At 46.0% G+C, this 23,441-nt stretch overlaps 1 protein-coding gene across 8 annotated transcripts in view; it reads left to right on the top strand.

Annotated features, from left to right (window-relative positions):
- The window catches only part of MTOR (mechanistic target of rapamycin kinase), a 284,248-nt gene that overhangs the window by 154,785 nt on the left and 106,022 nt on the right, over positions 1 to 23,441 (top strand). For 7 of the 8 annotated variants that reach the window (XM_029578927.1, XM_029578922.1, XM_029578921.1 and 4 more), the window contains 2 exons: positions 13,460 to 13,591; positions 16,048 to 16,163. In XM_029578927.1, the coding sequence (XP_029434787.1) occupies positions 13,460 to 13,591; positions 16,048 to 16,163 (248 nt within the window). The remainder of the gene's footprint in view (positions 1 to 13,459; positions 13,592 to 16,047; positions 16,164 to 23,441) is intronic. The other variant, XM_029578924.1, reaches the window with a different exon arrangement.

Below are 23,441 nucleotides of genomic sequence, written 5' to 3'. Positions count from 1 at the left end.
GATGGCTCTGAACATTCTGTTTGTTTTAGGTGTTATAAAACTTGTTCAGATTTGGTGTTTTCTCCCCCGCCTGCTCATTGGCAGGAGATGGGCTTTAGTTCGAATCCCATTTTGGTATGTTTTTTCCATTTTTGCTTGGGTACAGGTAAATACTGGCAGACTGCAGGTGGAGCACCAGATTGTTACAGTGTCAGTAAAACTTTCTCTGGCTCCATCTGCTGGAGGGGAGGCAAAACCCAGGAGTCTGGACTGATCTGTGGTACTACAGGAACGAAAATTAGCAGGTAAGAACCAATTTTCCTACATGGTTGATGAAAGCTAGAATGGTTGAAAAAGGGGTGTTGCATAAGTAATTGGACTTAGTTATATGAGGCAATAAGTGATTGGACAAACTGTATGATAACCAAAAGAATGATGCATTGATTGGTTATATGATCTGCTAATGAAGAATTAGAAGATATTAGCCCTTGTCTAATTTGTATAGGGTCAGAGGGAGAGAGCAACTTTTTAATGTCATGGAGTTAGTTTTTCTAAATAAAAGAAAAAAAGAAACAGAAGATGAAGTGTTTGTTTCTTTCAAGCAGAATTGTTTTTATTTACTAGATAAGTTAGACAAACTGAAAGTTGCTCGATGGAATCCAGGTCCTCTGACAGCTGCGATTAAGCTGCCAGGGTCTTTTTAGACCATAAATCCGACACTTGCTGACCAATTAGTCGCTGTGTTTAAATGTGACTTATAAACAGGATTTAGTGTCTTCAGAACCTGCTGCTCTGGGAACTTCTTCCCTTTCGGGCCATGGTATAGATATTAATTCAAATACCTCCTATAGTTTTTTTTTCTTCTTTCACCTAAGAAAATAACTTATTTGCTTTGAAAATGAACCCTGAGTTAGAACAGTGATGATCTAAAGTGTTGAGTCTCAAGATCCCTCTCATGATAGGAAATGAGGTACTTGTATACACCCAAGAGGAGAGAATCTGGGGTGATCATATCTGATGATTTCAAGATGGCAAAATAGTGCAATAAGGCAATAGTGAAAGCCAAAAGAATATAAGGATACATAAGGAGAGGTATTACCAGTAGAAAAAAGGAGGTAATTATTTATCTGAAGTACTGGGTCTAATTCTGGAAGCTGCATTTAAAGGACATAAAGTTGAGACAATCCAGAGAAAGATTACCAAATTGCTGTAGAGTCTGCACCATAAGCTTATGAGGTAAGGGCCTAAATATGTACTCTCTAGAGGGAAGAGGATGTAATAGAGACATTCAAATAACTCAAAGGTATAACTTATGCATAAGGGGTAAGTATTTTTTAGTGGACAGGAACTTCAACAACAAGGGCTTATGTTAAGAGACTGAAAGGGTGTAGATTCAGAAATAACAAAGAAATATTTCTGAACAGAAAGGGTACTGCATATAAGGAATAGCCTCCACCACATGAAGGTGATGGGAATATGAATATTTCCTAGCATGTAGCCAGATGGACTCAAAACCAATGGGTTATGCTCCCCTGCCAGCAGATGGAGACGAAGTAAGGCTATAAAGCTGACATCATAGCATATATACCCCTGTCGCAACCTCAGCTCTCCAGTATTCTCCATCTCCAGCAGATGGTGGACGTACCTTTCCTTATGGGAATTATTGTAGTTTTTGGAAGGAGAAATTCTACATTTTAAATTGGAGAAAGATTGAGTCCCGCTCTCCTGCGGTGATAGCTAAGGGTCTGTCCCCGAGTTGAGAATTCCTGAGGTGATTTCCGAGATCCCTCAGTGGTGCGTCTTGGTCCAGTAGGCGATTCCCAGCCTGGACTTTGCTGCTTTGGCGGCTGAAAGGCAGCGGGTGCAGGAAGCCGAGTTCGGTGACAGCCAAAGCCCTCTCCCCCCGCAGCCAGAGACCGTTTCTGTACTCAGCCGGTAAGTGCTGAGCCCAGGTAAGTTTAAAAAAAAAACCAAAAAAAAAAATGGAAGAAGAATTACTTTCCGATTCAGAAACGATTAAAGGTATATTTGGTAGGACTCTCCCTGGTCTCTGTGCTAAGTATTCCGTAGCGACGTTCCTACTCCCGTTGGGGTAAGGGGAATTGGGCTTCTGAGTGGGTTAAGCAGCCCCCAGTGGGCTAGGCCCTGCTAGAGTCTGTCAGTATTCTTCTGTCTCCAGCAGGTGGAAGAGGTGCTTCCCTGGAGTTTGGTATTTTCTGTCAGGATTTATTTGGGGTTTTTTTGTCAGGCTTCGGAGTTAGGTCCTGATGGTTAGCGAGGGGTCAGATTTTTTGATCTTTTAGCTAGCTTCCCCTTTAGCCTCCCAGGGGGTTGTTAGGTCCTGGTGGGGCCATCCCCCTGGTATTTGAGACTCAAGAGCAGAGGGTTGAGGACCCTGTAACTGCCCGCTGAAGGTGGTCCTGGGGGTCTCGGGCTCCCACCTTCAGTTAGCCCCTGCACAGTTTTTAAAGCATTTAATTAAATTAAAGTACTGTGCCTTTAAATTCTCCTGCTCTGCCGGCCTTGCTTTCTCTCCGCGGGTGTTGTACTGTGCGATCGGCTTCAGATCGCGGACAGCTTCCGATCGGGTAGGCCTTTGTTTTCGCGTCTCCTCTCTCCGGCCGGCCAAAATTTAGAGCGCTGCTCATGCTGCGTGGTGCGGCCTGTGCTGCGTGTGGCAGCGTGTGCATGCGGCTTTCCCGTGCCGGTATTTGCACGGCGTGTTTATCTGGTGGGGAGAGGTCGTCGGTGGTCACGGCCCCAGCGATTTCGGCGGGGGGTGGATCACGACTGCGTCGGGGGGCCAGCGCCTCGATTCTGAATAGGCAGGCCCCGGATCCGTTCCTGCTCAGTGCGGGAACGCAGGCCATTTTAAGGACCATGAGGGAGCAGGAGAAGGCTGCTATGGGGGATGGGCCTTTGCCTCCCCCATTGTCTCCGCGACTGGGGGCACCCAGGGGGGGCCAGTTTGGATGGAGTTGCGGAGGACTCAGCAGGGGGTGATGAAGGGCATGACTCAGATGGGTCTTCTTCATCGTTCACCTCGGATTTTGTGCTTTTAATGCACAAAGCTTTTAAGGCTCGCAAGGCTGGGAAGTGGCAGGGGCACTAGCTGGATCGCAGGGGACCCGCAGCCCGAAAGCGGGGTCAGGCGCCGAAGCACGGAGGAGCGCCCAAGGAGAAGCATCCCACTTCGCTCCGTAGTCAGTCCGAGGGACAGCGCATCTTCAGATCAGGAGGGGGGTCTCTGCGGCCGGCTCCTGATCAGGGTACGGATGGGGATCTGGATGACCAAGCAAATGGGCTCCCTTCCGGTGGAGTGGGATGACCTCAAAGTGGTTCGCTTGTTTCGAAGGGATGAACTGGGGCCTCTAATTCCGTTCATCCTCGACGAGCTGGGAATTGAAGTCCCTCAGGAGGATTCCAGGTTTGGGCCTAATATGGATCCGGTGATGCTGGGTCTCAGAGGTCCAGCGAGGTCGTTTCCATTCCACTTGTCGGTGTCTGACCTTTTGATTAAGGAGTGGGACACTCCTGATCTGGGATTGAAGGTTAGTAGAGCCATGGATAAATTGTATCCACTCCCAGAGGACACGCTGGATCTTCTCAGGGTGCCTAAGGTGGACGCTGCTGTATCAGCGGTGACGAAGAGGTCGACTATTCCAATGATGGGGGGCTACAGCTTTGAAGGACTTGCAGGACCGCAAGTTGGAGGTACATCTCAAGAAGAGTTTCGAGGTATCAGCTCTCGGGGTACGGGCTGCGATCTGCAGCAGCTTCGCTCAGCAGGCCAGTCTCCACTGGGTCCAAGATTTACAAGAGTCCGTGGAGCTTACTGATGTCCAATCACAACAAGCTAAGAGGTTGGAGGCTGCGGTGGCTTACAGTGCGGATGCACTGTATGATCTTTTAAGGACCTCGGGGAGGTCGATGGTCTCCGCAGTCTCAGCACATCGCCTCCTATGGTTGCGGAATTGGTCAGCGGACATATCCTCCAAAGCACATTTAGGTTCTCTGCCCTTCAAGAGAAGATTGCTGTTTGGACAGCGGTTGGAATATATGATCAAGTCACTGGGGAAGAACAAGGTACACAAGCTGCCGGAGGACAGGCCTCGAACGAGAGGCTCATTTCCGCAGAGAACAAGATTTTGGGGGACTCGACGTTTTTGCTCCTCTCAAACCACTGGCTCCTCGTTTCGTCAAGGGCCAAACCATCAGTATATGGACACCCAGTCCTTTCGGGGCCGGCGGCCCTTCAGAAAAGGAGCCACTCAGGCGCATGGGGGCCCCAAGCCCTCACAATGAAGTGCGGCCGGTGCACTCCTCGGTTCCAAAGATCGGTGGCAGGCTGTCCTTATTCCTGGAGGAGTGGACCACAGTAACATTGGATCAATGGGTCCTAAACATAATTGAACATGGCTACGCTTTGGATTTTGCACGGCCGATCCAAGACCGCTTCATGGTGTCCCCATGCGCATACATCAAAAGAGGCAAGCGGTACAAGCCACCCTGCAGTGTTTGCAGGATCTCGGCGCCATAATTCTGGTTCCTACCGTAGAGCTCAGGTGCGGGCGTTACTCCATCTATTTCATTGTACCAAAAAAGGAAGGAACCTTTTGCCCCATTCTCGATTTGAAACAGGTCAATCGGACGTTGAAGGTGCCTCGTTTTCGGATGGAAACTCTACACTCTGTGATAGCATCCATACACAAGGGATAGTATCTGGTGTCGCTGGACCTGACGGAAGCTTATCTACACATACTCATTCATCTAGATCACCAGAAATTCCTTCGATTCGCAATCCTCGGACAACACTTCATTTTGTGCTCTCCCATTCGGCCTCGCAACAGCACCCAGGGTTTTCACCAAGGTGATGGTGGTGGCAGCGGCCCTTCGGCGCGAGGGCATACTGGTTCATCCCTATCTGGACGACTGGCTGATTCGGGCAAAGTCGGAAGATCTGTGCGAGGCTGCGGTCCAGCAAGTCCTTCAGAGATTGACTTCCTTAGGCTGGGTGGTCAATCCTGATGCGTCATCTGACTCCTTCCCAGTTCCTGGAGGCCAGGTTCGATACAGTCTTGGGCAAGGTTTTTCTTACAGAAGAGAGGCTTTCCAAGTTGGTTTCCCAGGTGGATTTATTCAGATCCATGCCACGGCCCAGCGCCTGGGATTACTTGCAGGTTCTGGGGTTAGTGGCTTCTACTCTTGAGCTCACCCCGTGGGCCTTTGCTCATATGCATCCTCTTCAGTCTGCATTGCTCTCCCACTGGAGTCCGCTTTCCCAGCAGTTCCAGCTTCGTTTACCACTGACTGATTTGGCGTGCTACAGTCTATGTTGGTGGATGTGTCCGGACCACTTGCGTCGGGGAATGGACCTGGAAATTCCCACCTGGATCTTGGTCACTACCGACACCAGCCTCTCCGGCTGGGGAGCAGTGTGTCGGGGATCAGCTGTGCAGGGCCAATGGACGAAGAAGGAATCCTCTTGGTTCATCAATCGTTTGGAGACCAGAGCAGTTCGGCTGGCATTATAGGCCCTTCTCCCCTTGGTGGAAGGGCAGTCAGTGAGGATACTGTCCAACAATGCCACAGCGGTAGCTTACATCATTCGTCAAGGAGGAACCAGGAGCCGTCTGGTGGCGACGGGGAGACAACTGCTGATCGCCTGGATGAAACGGCACCTTTACAAGATTGCAGCCTCCCACATCGCCAGGGTGGACAATGTGCAGGCAGACTTTCTCAGTCAAAACCAGTTGGATCCGGGAAAGTGGGAGCTTTCCGACAAGGCCTTTTGTCTTCTGTGCAAGCGTTGGACCCAGCCCTCCATGGACCTCATGGCGACGTAGCGAAATGCCAAAGCCCCAAGCTTCTTCAGTTGGCAACGAGAACCGGGAGCGGAGGGAGTAGCTGCTCTGGTTCTGCCTTGGCCAAAGGACGTTTTGTTGTACGCCTTTCCACCGTGGCCGTTGGTGGGAAAAGTGTTGCGCCGAATCGAGGTTCACCCAGGCACAATAACACCGTCCCCAACTTTTCTCCGTCAGGGGCCCGTCTTTTTCGGAGAGGTCGATCGCTTCTGTCTAGCGGCATGGCTTTTGAAAGGCAAAGGTTGAGTAAGAGGGGTTACTCACCAGGTGTTATCGCCACGCTCTTGCACTCCCGTAAAACCTCTACCTCCAAAGCCTATGTTAGAGTTTGGGGAGTGTTTGAGTCCTGGTGTTTAGAGCTTAGCATTCGTCCTCCTAAGGCCTCAGTCCCGGAAGTTCTGGATTTTCTTCAGGAGGGTTTGTCCAAGGGTCTAGCCTTTAATTCCCTGAGAGTACAGGTAGCGGCATTAGGTTGTTTTCGAGGCAAAGTGCAGGGGATGGCACTAGCTTCGCATCCAGATGTTGCTAGGTTCTTGAGAGGGGTTAAACACTTGCGCCCTCAGTTCGAAATCCCTGCCCTTTCTGGAAACTTAATTTGGTTCTACGCGCCCTTTGCATGGCCCCCTTTGAGCCCTTGAAGCGGGCGACCCTGAAGGACCTCACTTTGAAAATTGTGTTTTTGGTCGCTAATGTATTGGCGAGGAGCATTTCGGAGCGCCAGGCATTGTCTTGCAGAGAGCCTTTCTTAAGGAATATGGAAGCGGGTGTGTCATTGCACACTGTTCCCTCCTTTCTCCCCAAGGTGGTCTCTGCTTTTCATTTAAATCAGTCGGTGGAGCTTCCTTCATTCGCGGGTCTAGATTCCTCTTCGCCAGAGGCCAGAGATTTGTGAAAGCTGGATGTGAAGCGGGCATTGTTGCATTACCTGGAGGTCACAAACAGTTTTAGTCTTTCGGACCATCTTTTTGTCTTATGGAGTGGATCCAGAAGGGGTCAGAAAGCTTCCAAGGCAATTATCGCCCGTTGGCTGAAGGAGGCTATTGGGTCGGCTTACCTTGTACAGGGCCTGCCGATCCTGGTCGGACTTAAAGCTCATTCTACGTGCTCGCAATCGACTTCGTGGGCTGAATGTCAACAGGTGCCGCAAGAGATTTGTAGGGCGGCTACCTGGAAGTCCACTCATACTTTCGCGAGACACTATAGACTTGATGTCCGGACACCTGAGCCTGGGGAGTTCGGAGCCAGTGTTCTCCAAGCGGGACTCTCGCAGTCCCACCCTGGTTAGGGAAGTTGGAGTACATCCCAGGAGTCTGGGCTGATATGGGTACGTACAGGGAAAGGAAAATTGGTTCTTACCTGCTAATTTTCGTTCCTGTAGTACCACGGATCAGCCCAGAGTCCCACCCACCCGCTCAGTTATTGCTGTTGGTTGCATTTGCCCCCCTATTCTGGGACAGAATTATTGGGCATAGTTTGATTTCAGTTACATGTTTACAGTTTCTTTGCTCTTCAGGGGGAGGTGGTTCAGGGTAAAGTGTGAATCTTTATTATTGTTCTGCTTGGGTACAGTTGAATACTGACAGACTCTGGGTGGTACCTCAGGGGTATACGACAGAGTCCACAGAAATTGGTCTGTCTCCGCCTGCTGGAGGGGAGGTAAAACCCAGGAGTCTGGGCTGATCTGTGGTACTACAGGAACGAAAATTAGCAGGTAAGAACCAGTTTTCCTTTACAGCCTGACCTGGATTTCAGCTTATGTCAGCATTGTGAGGAAACTCAAGGAGAGTTGGCCTCCTCGGACTTTGCTAAGCCAAGCTTCTTCCATTCAGATGAGTTGGTCACAACCTTAACTGGCAGTAAGCTATATCTGAATACACCCTTGACTGGGTCATCCGTGGGAGAGGGAAATTCAGCTGGACCCTAGGCATGGACCCAGCTGCCTTTTCTTGGGTAGAGTTTTCCAGGGATTACAAGCCTTCGTACAGGTGCAGTCTGATGCCTCATTTGCCCTGTCCAGATGGAACCTCAGCCAGTGACCCCGCCCTCTCCCATTCCTTCTGGTAGACCCCGCGGCATGCCTTGCCTTACCAAGGGTATCTCTGGTAGGGACCCAGATGGCTTGGACGAAGAGGAGGACCCAGATTCCTTGGAAGATGGGAAAATCTCCCCTGGGTTGGAACCGTATCGGACCATGTTTCGGTTCTTTTACAGAGCTGAATTGCCAGTTTTGTTTCCCAGACCCTGAAGTCACTGGGAGTTCCTGGGGCAGATTCTATGACCGAACCAAAGAAGAATCACATTCTGATTTCCCTGAAGAAAGCTTCTGTTACGGGTTCAGACCGTGCACATTGGTATCCTGCCCAGGGGCTCCAATCTGAGGGGGTAATCTCATATAAACACACAATTACTAGGATTATACCTGGGGTCTTAAACCCAGGAGTTTATCCCCTATGCAAATAGCCACATGCAATTACTGGGATTATACCTGGGGGCTTGAATCCAGGCGCATATCCCGTACACAGATGGCCACACAAAATTACTGGGATTATACCTGGGGGCCTAAACCCAGGAGCTAATTCCCAACACAAAGAGCCACACACAAACTTTGATTCAGTACATCATGGTTCCAGGTAAGAAAGTAAGTTTATTTGAGCAATAGAAGGATAGAACAAATAAAATCAGATCATATAAAAGAAGTAATGGTAGATAATAACAATTGCTACATAGATATAAAAAGCTTACATTTCCTAAGGATCAGCCGTACCATTAAGTCCAGGACTTTCTCTCCCCTCTCTTTCTCACTGTTTCTCCTTATACACTACAAATGCTTGTGAAAGTAGCGGCGTTCCCTCCCTCTGAGGTCTTATCAGATTTCAGACACAGCTGTGTGGCCTTCATTCTATCTATCAGGCTTTAGAATAAGTTAATTGCTAGTTTTCTCATCATAGACTTAGTGAAATAACTAAATAAACACTCTTGCCTGTTTGTAAACATTTCATAGTGCAAGACAATGAAAAGGAGTTCACTCAGAGGTTGGCCTGTGGCCTTCAAACTAGTTTGTATCTGGTGAAAACTGTGAATCCATACGGCCTATCTTCTATATACATCCTCAGCAAAAGTAACAAAAAATGACTCCAACAGCTTCTTGCTACTTTCCAGTGATGGACATGATCCAGAAGTTGATTGATCTGGAATGGGATGTCCCAGGAGCAAGTTTTAAAGGGGGCCAAGCGTTGGAAGCTCTATACCCTCTGGACCCGGTGGTAAGAGAGCACTTGCGTTTCCCTAAAGTGGATGCAATGGTCTGTGCTGTCTCTAAGCGAACAACTATCCCAGTGGAGGGAGGAGTGGCCTTAAAGGATGTCCATGTTAGACGGATTGAGTCTATCCTTAAATAAGCCTTTGACGCAGTAGCAATGACGTTACAGATTGCTTCTTGTTGCACTCTGGTGGCTCGTTCTTGTCTACTTCTCTCTCAGGAAGTGGATGACTTGAGGTTGAATTCCAGAGCGGTTATGGAACCCTCCACTACCTTTTTAGCAGACGCGGGCTTTGATTTAGTCCATACTTCAGCCACAGTAGTGGCCTCAGTGGTGGCGGCCAGACGACAGCTATGACTGTAGAAATGGTCAGGTGACGCAAAGATGTCCTTTAAAGGATCACTCCTATTCGGGAACGAGCTGGAAAAACTGGCCAGTAAATGGGGCAAATCTCCAGTTCCCTGGTTACTAGAAGAATAAGAGAAAGCAGTTGCAGTACTCCTCGCCTATAAGGGGTTGTTCCAGGGGTTCCCACCGTTTTTGTCCCGAAAGAAATTCTACATTTTAGAATTCTCAAACCCTTGAGAGGTCTCAGTCCTTTCGTATCCGGCGGCCCAAGAGAGGAGCAGGTTCAGGCTTGTCCCGAACCCCCCAGTAAAATTTTACCAACCCACCTTCAGGAAGAGGAGATAGGTCATTTGTCTCTGTTTTATCAACAGTGGGTCAAGATCACTTCGGACAAATGGGTACTGGAAGTCATATGAGAAGGATATGCACTGGAATTCCACAGCCCTCCTCAGGAGCGTATTCATCATGTCTCTGTGCCAGTCCCAGCACAAGAAGCAGGCAATGGAGATTATGCTTCTAAGGCTTCTCGGGATGAGGGCTGTAATCCCAGTACCTACACCCCAGGAAAATACGAGGAGCTATTCCTTTTATTTTGTCGTATCCAAAAAAGAAGGTTCCTTTCGCCCCATCCTGGACCTCAGGAGTGTCAACCGTCACCTGCGAGTGACTCATTTTCGCATGGAGACCTTACATTCTTTGATAATGGTTGTATAATTGGGAGAGTTCATAACGTCCCTGGACCTATCTGAGGCCTATCTACATATTCCAATCTGACAAGAACACCAACATTTCCTATGTTTTGCGATACTGGGTCAACCTTATCAGTTTCAGGTGCTGCCTTTTGGCCTAGCCACCACCCCCAGAATATTTTCCAAGATTATGGTGACCATGGCGGCAGAATTGAGGAAAGGCAGGATTCTGGTGCACCCATATTTGGACAATTGGCTGATCCAGGCCAAGATGTGGAAGAGAGCCTCCTGATGACCAATAGGGTGATCTCCATGTTACAGGAACTCAGTTGGATAGTAAATCTGGCCAAGAGTAAACTGACGCTTTCCCAGTCCTTGGGAGTTTGGTTTGACACCAGGCAGAACAAGGTCTTTGTTCAGACCATACAGATACAGAAGTTGATGTGCCAGATGTATCAGTTGGTGAACACGGTATGCCCAACAGTGTGGAGCTACCTCCAAGTCCTCGGTTTGATGGTGGCAACCCTGGAACTAGTGCTGTGGGCGAGGGCACACATGTGACCATTTCAATGCTCTCTGCTGTCACGTTGGAACCCACAGTCTCAAGACTATATGGTTCATCTCCGCTTACAGATGGAAGTATGTTCTCGACTCCAGTGGTGGTTGCAGGAAGCTGAGCAGGGGTGTGTCCCTGTCCTCCCCAAACTGGCTAGTTCTCACGACTGATGCAAGTCACCAGGGCTGGGGAACTCACTGTCAGGAGCTGATGGCCCAGGGACGTTGGATGGAAGAAGAGGCCCTCTGGAACATCAATCACCTGGAAGCTCGGGCAGTCATATTGGCATGTTTACAGTTCAGCCACAGATTCCAGGTTCAAGCAGTCCGTGTGATGTTGGACAACGCAACAACGGTAGCCTACATCAACTGCCAGGGAGGAACCAAGAGCCAGCAGGCATCACAGGAGATAGATCTCCTTATGGAGTGGGCGGAAATACATCTCAGCCTCCCACATCGCAGGAAGAAACAATGTCAGAGAAGACTTTCTAAACAGGGAAAGTCTGGATCCAGAAGAGTAAGGGTTGTCAACCAAAGCTTTTCAACTGATAATAGATCACTGGGGCCCCCCATCAATCGATCTGCAGGCTGCATCTCACAATGCGAAGGCTCCTCGATTCTTCAGTCGCAAAAGAGATTCGCTGTCCTTGGGAATCGACAGTCTAATCCAGATCTGGCTGGAAGACAAGTAGCTATACGCTTTCCTTCCATGGCCCCTTCTGGGCAGAGTCATTTGCAGAATCGAGCACTACAGGGGACTAATACCAGTAGCTCCAGATTGGCCCAGGCGTCTGTGGTATGCAGTCATGCGGAGTCTCCTGGTGGAAAACCTCCTGCACCTCCCTTCGCACAGGGACCTATTGCAGCATCAACCAGTCCTTCACAAGGATACGACTTGATTCTGTCTTATGATCTGGCCCTTAAGAGGGCTCGCTTGATGAAGTGGAAATATTCTGTAGCAGTAATTGTCACCTTGCTCCACGCTCGGAAATTCTCCATATCCCTAGTGTACGTGCTGGTCCGTAGAGTATTTGAGGTCTGCTGCGAAGAGCACGGTGTCCTCCCTCAGACGGTCAAAATACCATCTATCCTGGAATTTTTGCAGGATGGTTTGAATAAAGGTTTGGCCCTTAACTCCTTGAAAGTGCAGGTAACTGCTCTCTCCTGCTTCAGGGGTGAGGCAAATGGGGCCTCCCTGTTGACTCATCCTGACGTGAACCATTTTCTGAAAGGATTGAAGCACCTTCTGCTTGCCAGTTCCATTGTGGAATCAATTTTATACTGGATTTTTTGGCAGGTCCTTCCTTTTGACCACCTCGCAGACTTTCCTTGTGTTTATTGACTTTGAAAAAGGTATTCCTGGTGGCTATATGCTCGGTGCGTCGCATCTCTGAATTGCAGACATTGTCATGCCAGGAGCCATTACTCCGGATTACTTCCAGGGGCATTACAGCTACGTATGGTTCCATCCTTCTTGCCCAAGGTAGTATCAGAGTTTCATTTGAATTATTCCATTTCATTACCATCCCTAGATAAACTCAAGGATGCGGAGGAACATTGTGTCCTCTGTCATTTGAATGTCGAGAGACTCCTAGTGCAGTATCTGGAAGTCTGAGAACTGATCCGAAAGATGGGACCGCCTGTTTGTTCTTCACGGTGGAAGGAGGCAGGTGGTTCACCCTCAAGTGACCTTTGCATACATGAAACACATGTGGAAGAGTGCCCGCTGGATTAAGGAGGTGGTCATAGGACCCTATGTGGAGGCTGGAAAGCCATTACCTTCTCAGGTTAGAGCTCATTCCATTAGGGCTCAGGTGGTCTTATGGGAGGAAGTTAGACTGTTATCGCCCATCGATATCTACCGAGTGGCGATATGGTCCTCCTTGTACACCTTCTCCAGGTTTTATTGCCTGAACGTACAGGCCCGAGAGGACACAGCTTTTGCATGGATGGTGTTAACCGGATCGTGGGCAGCCTCCCGCCCTGATTGGAAGTAGCTTTTGTACATCCCATTGGTCCTGAGTCCATCTGCTACATGCTGGGAACTGGAGAAATCACTTACCTGATAATTTTGTTTTCCTTAGTGTAGACAGATGGACTCAGCGTCCCGTCCTTGGCTGCCCAAGGACTGTTCCACAGCTTCTTACATGGAGTGGTTCTCAAATCCAAGGGATTATGTTTGCGTTCATCCAGTCCCTAGATTAGGGTACCTGTATTCTTACTGGAGTTCAATGTTTATGGTTGGTTGAGTACAGTTACAGTTATCTATTTTTAATCATAATTTTAATCAAGACCTTTCACTAGTATGTCCTCTGTGGCTTTTGAAGAGAATACTGGAGGATGAGGTCTTGGCAAGGGTATATATGCCGTGACATCAGCCTTACTCCTCCTCCATCTGCTGGCAGGGGAGCATAATCCATTGGTCCTGAGTCTGTCTGTCTACACTAAGGAAAACAAAATTATCAGGTACGTAGTTTCTCCACTACTAGAATTCAAAAAAAGCCTGGGAGAAACAGAGTATTCGTAATTGCAGGGAAGCAAGTATAAAGCCAGAAATCGGATTGGGTCTGCGTATTGCGAGGGAAGGGGAAAATGAGCAGACTAGATGGCTGTTATGATCCTTATCTGACTTGGGATGGATAGTCAGAGATGGCCTGCCCAAATATCCACTGTCTGTCGGCCAGAGCACCTGGGTTAGGCAGTGGACTGAGGAGACTAAACCAACTGGTGCTGTAACTTGTTTTCTGATTGCGCTTTTTTTGAGGCTTTGGCTCACAAAACCCTTGTCCTGCTTCTGGGAGTAGATCCATCTCGGCAGCTTGATCATCCCCTACCAATGGTTCACCCTCAAGTCACCTATGCATACATGAAGCACATGTGGAAGAGTGCCCGTAAGGTAATGAGTTATTACTTCAGATAGAATCTAGACTGGGGAATGTTCTGTGGGTTCAGATTCTGTTCTGAGAATGCCTTGCTGTGCCCGAGAACAGGAGAAATATATGAAGGAATGAAATAATACATTTGAGAATCTAGCAAGCAAAGTTCTAGAAGGAAATGCATTCTGCTGTCAGGCACCGAGTTTATTCCTTTACCTTATCGATATTTGTAAGATAAAACAGGAAAAATACTGCTAACATTGTAGTTGACCATTTTATTTGGAATGAGTAAAAAAAAAAAAAAGCTTTATAGGAAGGATTAATAAAAGAACAGTAGTAGATGTCAGGCTGCCCAAAGCCACACTTCCCTTTCAGCTCTTTATTATCTCTGCTGCAGCTTGCAATTGCATTTATTTTCCTTCTTTTCTGCTTATAAGCAGCATTAATACATCTTTGAGAGTTACTAACAGTTTTGCATAGCAAGAATTGCTACGTACTTGCGTGATAAAAAAAAAAATAATAATTTGTGGGTTTCTTTTTTTTGTCCCGGTAGTTTCCTTCTGCTCATTTGGACTTTCAGCTCAATTGGAACTAACTCTATTGGACTGTGGTTCCATAAGCCTGGTTTTTTTCCCTCTATTTTTATATCTCCCTGCCATCACAGTAACAGTCCTTGGCCAGGGACCACAAGCCTCTGGCCTTTCCAGAGCCCAACTAATGCGGATCCTAAGTCATAGTAACACAGTGCAATATTAGAGTTCAGCAGGTAGAGATCAAATTGGTTCGTCTGTTCTCCCCAGTTAAAGTTCTTCCAATATTTATTTATTTTATTTATTTTTTAATTGTTTTATTTATTTGTTTGTTTTTATATACCGACATTCAAACTTGTGTATCACATCGGTTTACATGAGAACTTGAGTGACAATGTGACAGCGGTCATATTATCTTTACATTGTAACATTGTGAAGCTTACATTTAAGTGAAAAGTTTAACAGTTATAACATTTTAACAAAACATTGACTGACAAACGCTATTTAGTTTCTTGGCATTATCGTTGTAATAGCTGATGTTTTCAAGATTGAGGGAACCTTTGTTGGTGGTGTTAAGGGGTTCTCCTGGTGGGTTAAGTGAGGGGGTTAGAGGGCTGGTTGCTTGGGGTAGGAGCCCAGTAGTGTGGGTTAATTGTTGTCAGGATACGCTTTGCGGAAAAGCCAGGTTTTTAGCGCTTTCTTGAAGTTCTGTGATGAAGGTTCCGTTCTGAGTTTTGCTGGTAGTTTGTTCCACAGTGTGGGACCTGCTATGGAAATTGCGCGTTCTCACGTAGAGGTGAGGTGAGCCTGTTTGATAGAAGGGACGGTTAGGAGTCCAGTGTTTTTAGAACGTAGGTTTCTTTGAGAGTTGTATGGAAGAAGGGTGGTGTTGTTGAGGGATTTGTGCATGAGAGTGAGGGTTTTATATTGAACTCTGTGGGTTATGGGGAGCCAGTGGAGGTCTTTCAGTATGGGGGGTGATGTGAGTGGAACGCTTGCTGTTTGTGAGGGATCTGGCTGTCGCATTTTGCAGTAGCTGGAGTGGCTTGAGGGTGGAGGCAGGGAGTCCGAGGAGAATGGAGTTACAATAGTCAAGTTTAGATAGGATGAGGGCCTGGAGTATTGACCGATAGTCTTGTGTGTGTAGTAGGGGTTTGATTTTTTTGAGGACTTGTAGTTTGAAATAGCCCGCTTTTATTATTGTGTTTATGAAGGTTTGCAGATTGAGCTCAGGAGAGTATTGGGAAAGTGCATGTGCAGCAGATGCCTCCCGACTCCTGGAAGTGCAGGAGTCTCTCCGGCTCCATAGAGAGAGCCTGTGTAGGACACTGAAAATAATGCTTGCCTCATATCCTTCATTCCATTCTAATATCAAAAATGTCCCTCTTTTGTATGAGACAGTTACTGTTAAGAGTTGAGGGAGGAGGAATAGCCTAGTGGTTAGAGCAGTGGCTATGAGCCAGGAGACCAGGGTTCGAGTCCTGCTGTCGCTCCTTGTGACCTTGGGCAAGTCACTTTACCCTCCATTGCCTCAGGTACAAACTTAGATTGTAAGCCCTCTGGGGACAGGGAAATACCTACAGTACCTGAATGTAAACCCATGTGATATCTCAGATCGAATGTCTGTATATAAAAAAATAATAATAAATAATAATAATAATAAGAGTTGGAAGAATCTCCTTATGTGGTAGAGATCATAGAGGCAGAGGAAACAAGGATACAAAGAGAGTGTAGGGCTGTGAAACAGATGGACTGAGAGACTGTTCTAGTAAATCTTGTTTTATTTGAACAAGTTGAGTCAACTTGCTTGATATTGCATTTCAGTTGCATTTCCTGATAAATTTATTTTTTATGTTCTGCTGTTAACTGCCTAGCATGGCTGGCCTTATAGACTGTATAAAAGAACTTTTAAATAAACAAATAAATAAATTCCTGTTAAATTACAGATTGATGCATTCCAGCACATGCAGCATTTTGTGCAAACAATGCAACAGCAGGCACAGCATGCCATCGCAGCTGAAGACCAGCAGCACAAGCAGGAACTTCACAAACTTATGGCACGGTCAGTATCCAGTCCATACACACACAAGAGGGATCATTGTTAGCAAGTAGCCCATGAACATGGCTCCTATCCTTTTTATACGAGAGCAGTCATCTCAAATGCTTTCTACTAGAAACCCCCAACATGTTCATTACCTTTTACATTACTCAGCATTCACTTTTTAGGAAAGAGCTTGATCCACAGGTAAGGAATAAATTTTGGAGCTGGGCACCAGGTGATCTTTTTAATAAAATTACAGTTGTTGTCATGCTATATTCACAAGATTGAAGAACAAGATACATAAACAAGGTGAATGCAATGAAGCTCACAACATATAAACAATGCCAAATGCAATCTGCAGTCTTTTGCCCTCAATGGGCTTTAAACTGTAGTCATACAGTGCATTGGAGTTTATAATCATTTACAATCACCTTTAATTCCACCCCTCTCTATATGTTCACTTTATTGCAATGCTATTTTAAAAAGAGAGAGAAAAACTTGAAATGAAGTTGGCCATAGAGGCAAAAACTCATAATAAAAACTTTTTAAAATATATCCAAAGCAAGAAACCTGGGAGGGAGTCGGTTGGACCGTTAGATGACCGAGGGGTTAAAGGGGCTCTTAGGGAAGATAAGGCCATTGCAGAAAAACTAAATGAATTCTTTGCTTCTTTGTTTACTAATGAGGATGTTGGGGAGATACCAATTCCAGAGATGGTTTTCAGGGGTGATGAGTCAGACGAACTGAACCAAATCACTGTGAACCTGGAAGATGTAGTAGGCCAGATTGACAATCTAAAGAGTAGCAAATCACCTGGACCGGATGGTATGCATCCCAGGGTTCTAAAGAAGCTCAAAAATGAAATTTCAGATCTGTTAAAATTTGTAACCTATCATTAAAATCATCTATTGTACCTGAAGACTGGAAGGTGACCAATGTAACCCCAATATTTAAAAAGGGCTCCAGGGGTGATCCGGGTAACTATAGACCAGTGAGCCTGACTTCAGTGCCGGGAAAAATAGTGGAAACTATTCTCAAGATCAAAATCGTAGAGCATATAGAAAGACATGATTTAATGGAACACAGTCAACATGAATTTACCCAAGGGAAGTCTTGCCTAATAAATCTGTTTCATTTTTTTGAAGGGGTTAATAAACATGTGGATAAAGGTGAACCAGAAGATGTAGTGCATTTGGATTTTCAGAAGGCGTTTGGTAAAGTCCCTCATGAGAGGCTTCTAAGGAAACTAAAAAGTTATGGGATAGGAGGCAATGTCCTTTCGTGGATTACAAACTGGTTGAAAGACAGGAAACAGAGAGTAGGATTAAATGGTCAGTTTTCTCAGTGGAAAAGGGTAACCAGTGGACTGCCTCAGGGATCTGTACTTGGACCGGTGCTTTTCAATATATATATAAATGATATGGAAAGGAATACGACGAGTAAGGTAATAAAATTTGCAGATGATACCAAATTATTTAGAGTATTTAAATCACAAGCGGATTGTGATACATTACAGGAGGACCTTGCAAGACTGGAAGATTGGGCATCCAAATTGCAGATGAAATTTAATGTGGACAAGTGCAAGGTGTTGCATATAGGGAAAAATAGTCCTTGCTGTAGTTGCACGATGTTAGGTTCTATATTAGGAGCTACCACCCAGGAAAAAGATCTAGGCATCATAGTGCATAATACTTTAAAATCGTCGGCTTAGTGTGCTGCAGCAGTCAAAAAAGCAAACAGAATGTTAGGAATTATTAGGAAGGGAATGGTTAATAGAACGGAAAATGTCATAATGACTCTGTATCGCTTCATGGTGAGGCCGCACCTTGAGTACTATGTACAATTCTGGTCGCCACATCTCAAAAAAGATATAGTTGTGATGGAGAAGGCACAGAGAAGGGCCACCAAAATGATAAAGGGAATGGAACAGCTCCCCTATGAGGAAAGGCTGAAGAGGTTAGGGCTGTTCAGCTCAGAGAAGAGACGGCTGAGGGGGGATATGATAGAGGTCTTTAAGATAATGAGAGGTAGATGTGAATTGATTATTTATTCTTTCGGATAATAGAAGGACTAGGGGACACTCCATGAAGTTAGCAAGTAGCACATTTAAAACTAATCAGAGAAAGTTCTTTTTCACTCAATGTACAATTAAACTCTGAAATTTATTGCTGGGGATGTGGTTAGTGCAGTTAGTGTAGCTGTGTTTAAAAAAGGATTGGATAAGTTCTTGGAGAAGTCCATTACCTGCTATTAATTAAGTTGACTTAGAGAATAGCCGCTGCTATTACTAGCAATGGTAACATAGAATAGACTTAGTTTTTGGGTACTTGCCAGTTTCTTATGGCCTGGATTGGGCACTGTTGGAAACAGGATGCTGGGCTTGATGGACCCTTCGTCTGACCCAGAATGGCATGTTTTTATGTTCTTAACTTATCTTTAAAAAACTGCTATATCAGCTCCTTTAAAAAGATCCTAACAGCGACGTTTTTGGCACCTTGGTGCCTGCTTCAGTGGAACAATATGCCCTTTTTACTGGGCATATTGCCTCCTAGAAAACAACAAGACAAGCTAAAAAATGGCATTAGAATGGAAGTAGATGTGATTGTAAATGATTATAACGTCCAATGCACTGTATGAAGACAGTTTAAAGCCCTTTGTGGGCAAATGACTACATATTGTATCAGTAAATCAATGCCAAATGCAATTTCCTCATTTGAAATACTTTCTCATAGCTATAGGACGATGAGTTTTTACCTGCTAATTTTCAGGCCAGACGCATGGGTTTTTCTCCCCTACCAGCGGATGGAGACTGTATATCAGCCAGTGCACCACCTGCAGTTGCTCAGTATGACCTGTTCTCAAGCCAAGATAACAAGTAGAACCGTAACTACTGAAACTACACTTAAACAAGCACTTGTTCTATTATCCCTCCTCAGAAGGAGAAGAGAAAAAGTGCAGAAACTGAAAAAAATCCTCCAGCCCATGGAAGAAAATGACTTCTATATACAAACCAGAAACGAGTGGTCATATGCAAGCCTGGGTTGGTGCTCTGGACTGATCAGTGGGACTGTGGTTCTTACCTGCTAATTTTTGTTCCTAATTTTCCTTTCCTGATCGTTCCACATATCAGTCCAGATGCATGGGATGAACCCAAGTTCCCCTAAACTGGACAGGAACCCGAAAGACCAGCTCATAAAATACTTTCTCCAAAACTGGCTATCTTCGGTGCACAAACATCCAGCTGATAATGCTTGGTAAAAGTGTGCAGTGATGACCATATCACCATTGTGCACAACTCCTGTAGTGATACATGCTGACATTCAGCCCAAGACGCTGCCTGTGCCCAAGTGGAATGAGCTCTGAGGCTGCCAGGAACCGGGTTACCTTTCAATATGTAAGACCAGGTAATGGCCCCCTATATCCAATGAGAAATAGAAGCCTTCTCCCCTTTGTTGCGACCCGCAAAGAGTACAAATAGATGATCCATCTTCCTGAAACCATTAGTGACCTTCAAATAACATAAGATTCTCCTCACATTCTGTAGATGTGCAGGGAAGACGAGTACACATCATTAAAGGAGGGCAGTTCAACAGTTTGACTCAAATGAAAAGCAGAAACCATTTTCGGCAAGAAAGACGTAACTGTGAGCATAGTAACCCCCTTTTCCATAAACTTTAGGAAAGAGTCAATACAGGACAATGCTTGTAACTTGGATATACACTGCGCCGAACAGATGGCCACCAAAAAGACTGCTTTCAAAGTCAAGTCCTTCAAAGACGCTCTCCTTAACAGTTCAAATTATGGTTTACACAATGCTCTCAAGACTAAATTGAGGTTCCATGGAGGCATCACTTGCCTAATTGGCAGATGCAAATGCTTCATCCCTTTGAGAAAATGCACAATGTCTAAATACGATTCCAGAAAGAATTTTTGGAATCACTTCCTGAAAGAAGCCAAAGCTGCTACATGCTCTCAAATAGAATTCAAGTCTAGACCCTTCTGCAAAAACAAAAGTATCTGCGGAACCGAGGCATGGTGAGACGCTACCTCTTCTTCAAGGCAACAAGCCTCGAAAACCCTCCACACTCTCACATAAGCAAGGGATGTGGAAGGCTTTCTTGCCCACAACAAAGCAGTGATGACTTCCTCTGAATAACCACGTAATCTCAACCATCTACTCAAAAGCCAAGCTGCGAGACAAAAGCGATCCGCCCAATTCAAGAAGATTGAACCTTGACGCAATAACCTGGGTAGATGCCCGAGTCACAGTGGCCCATCCATTGAAAGATTTATGAGATCCGCATACCATGGTCTCCGCGGCCATTCTGGAGCCACCAAAATCACCTTTCCATGATGGGACTGTATATGCTTCAGGACCCTGCCTATGAGTGGCCAAGGGGGAAAAACATAGAGAAGGAGCCCCCAAGGCCAGGGATGGGAAAGAACATTGAGACCTTCTATCCCCATTTCCTGTCAGTGGCTGAAGAATTGTTGAGCCTAGGCATTTGCACTTGAAGCCATCAGGTCCATCTGTTGCCTCCCCCACCTTTCTTGGATGAGGGACATTGCTTCACTCAACAATTCCTATTCTCTGGGGTCTAGAATGTGCCAGCTAAGAAAATCTGCCTGCACATTGTCCTTGTCACATGAGATGCCAATAGCACCAGGAGATAGCTTTCCACCTATCAGAACAACTCTTGGGCTTCTAAGGGGGCCGCCTGGCTCCTGGTACCTCCCAGTCAACTGATATAAGCCACCACTTTTACCTTGTTGGAGAGAACTCTCACTGCCTCAGCACAAATTAGTGGTAAAAAAAAAAAAAGTGAAATGACAACTGGATCACCCTGGTTTCTAAACTGTTCATGGACTAAGATGCTTCCTCCGAGGACCACCGTCCTTGGGCTGTTTGACCGTGACAGATACCCACCCTAACCTGACAAACCGGCATCTGTTATCACTACCACCCAATCCAGAATTTCCAGTCCCACGCCTCTCTCCAAATTGATCCCCAAGAGCCACTAGGACAGATCTGACCTGACCACTCCAGGAAGAGGCAAGCTGAGCTCAAAATCCTCTGACTGGAGGTCCAGCACAATAGGAGTGCTCTCTGCAACGGACGCATATGCGCAACGCCCACTGCACCAGATCCAGTGCAGACACCATGGAGCCAAGCACTTGCAAGTTATCCCTGACTCTGGGACTCATTAAGTAAAGTAACTGCCACATCTGAGCCTGCAACTTTACTATTCTCTGCAATGTAAGAAAAACTTTCCCCTCCTTGGTCTTAACAGTTCTCAGGGCTATGGCAAAGCTTTACCCGCTGCCAGAGGAGGCTTTGGAGTTGCTGAAATTACCTAACATGGATACCTTGGTATCAGCGGTGACCAGGATAATGACCATTCTGGTGGTGGGCTGGGTAGCAAGATGGAAATTCATTTGACGCGTATTTTTGAAGTGTTGGAATTTGGTGTGGCTGCTTTTAGCAGTTTTATGGCACGAACCTGTCTGAATTGGATTCAGTTGATGGACAGGGGGCTGCTCTGTCTATCAAAGAGACAGAGAGGTTGGAGTTAGGTTTGGCTTTTATTGCTGATGCCCTCAGCAATTCTCAGTGGAAGGGAGTGGGCAGTGGAGTGCCTCAGGGATCTGTATTGGGACCCTTACTTTTCAATATATTTATAAATGATCTGGAAAGAAACATGACGAGTGAGATAATCAAATTTGCAGATGACACAAAATTGTTCAGAGTAGTTAAATCACAAGCAGATTTTGATAAATTGCAGGAAGACCTTGTGAGACTGGAAAATTGGGCATCAAAATGGCAGATGAAATTTAATGTGGATAAGTGTAAGGTGATGCATATAGGGAAAAATAACCCATGCTATAATTACACAATGTTGGGTTCCATATTAGGTGCTACAACCCAAGAAAGAGATCTAGGCGTCATAGTGGATAACACATTGAAATCGTCGGTTCAGTGTGCTGCGGCAGTCAAAAAAGCAAACAGAATGTTGGGAATTATTAGAAAGGGAATGGTGAATAAAACGGAAAATGTCATAATGCCTCTGTATCGCTCCATGGTGAGACCGCACCTTGAATACTGTGTACAATTCTGGTCGCCGCATCTCAAAAAAGATATAATTGCGATGGAGAAGGTACAGAGAAGGGCTACCAAAATGATAAGGGGAATGGAACAACTCCCCTATGAGGAAAGACTAAAGAGGTTAGGACTTTTCAGCTTGGAGAAGAGACGAATGAGGGGGGATATGATAAAGGTGTTTAAAATCATGAGAGGTCTAGAACGGGTAGATGTGAATTGGTTATTTACTCTTTCGGATAGTAGAAAGACTAGGGGGCACTCCATGAAGTTAGCATGGGGCACATTTAAAACTAATCGGAGAAAGTTCTTTTTTACTGAACGCACAATTAAGCTCTGGAATTTGTTGCCAGAGGATGTGGTTAGTGCAGTTAGTATAGCTGTGTTTAAAAAGGGATTGGATAAGTTCTTGGAGGAGAAGTCCATTACCTGCTATTAAGTTCACCTAGAGAATAGCCACTGCCATTAGCAATGGTTACATGGAATAGACTTAGTTTTTGGGTACTTGCCAGGTTCTTGTGGCCTGGATTGGCCACTGTTGGAAACAGGATGCTGGGCTTGATGGACCCTTGGTCTGACCCAGTATGGCATTTTCTTATGTTCTTGTGTTCTTATGTGCTGCACATGTCAGCCTAGAATATATCTCGGCTATTTCAGCCAGGCATTTACTCTGGCTTCATAACTGGTCGGCAGATGTCTGTTCCAATATCAGCTTGGCACTCTCCCCCTTCATGGGTAAGCTCGTTTCAGCTCCTAGCTACTTTAGAGACTGGGATGGAACTAGGTGACTCTTTACCATATTGACAATCTAATCCAGGAACTGCAATACTCGCTTCACCAACTAAAGACAGCTGTCTCTCGACTGCCTGAATCAGCCAGTCGTCCACATATGGATGAACCAGAATACCTTCCCTGTGGAGAGTCACCACAATAACCACCATCACTTTAGTAAAGTGCAAGGTGCTGTGGCAAGGCCAAAAGATAGAGCTTGAAATTGATAATATTCCCCCAATACAGTGAACCTGAGAAACCTTTAATGCTCGTCCCAAAATGTAATATACAGATAGACTTCTGTAAAATCCAGAGACCTCAAAACTCTCCTGTCCTGACTGCAGCGATGATGGAGTGGAGTGTCTCTATGTGAAAACACGGGACCGTAAAGCTGCGATCTCCTTTTTTTAGATTTAGAATGGGACAGAATA

Source organism: Rhinatrema bivittatum, chromosome 15 (genome assembly GCF_901001135.1).
Source record: "Rhinatrema bivittatum chromosome 15, aRhiBiv1.1, whole genome shotgun sequence".
Classification (NCBI taxonomy): Eukaryota; Metazoa; Chordata; class Amphibia; order Gymnophiona; family Rhinatrematidae; genus Rhinatrema; species Rhinatrema bivittatum.
The sequence above is the reverse complement of the archived record's forward strand: the minus strand, read 5'-3'. Positions and strand labels throughout refer to the sequence as shown.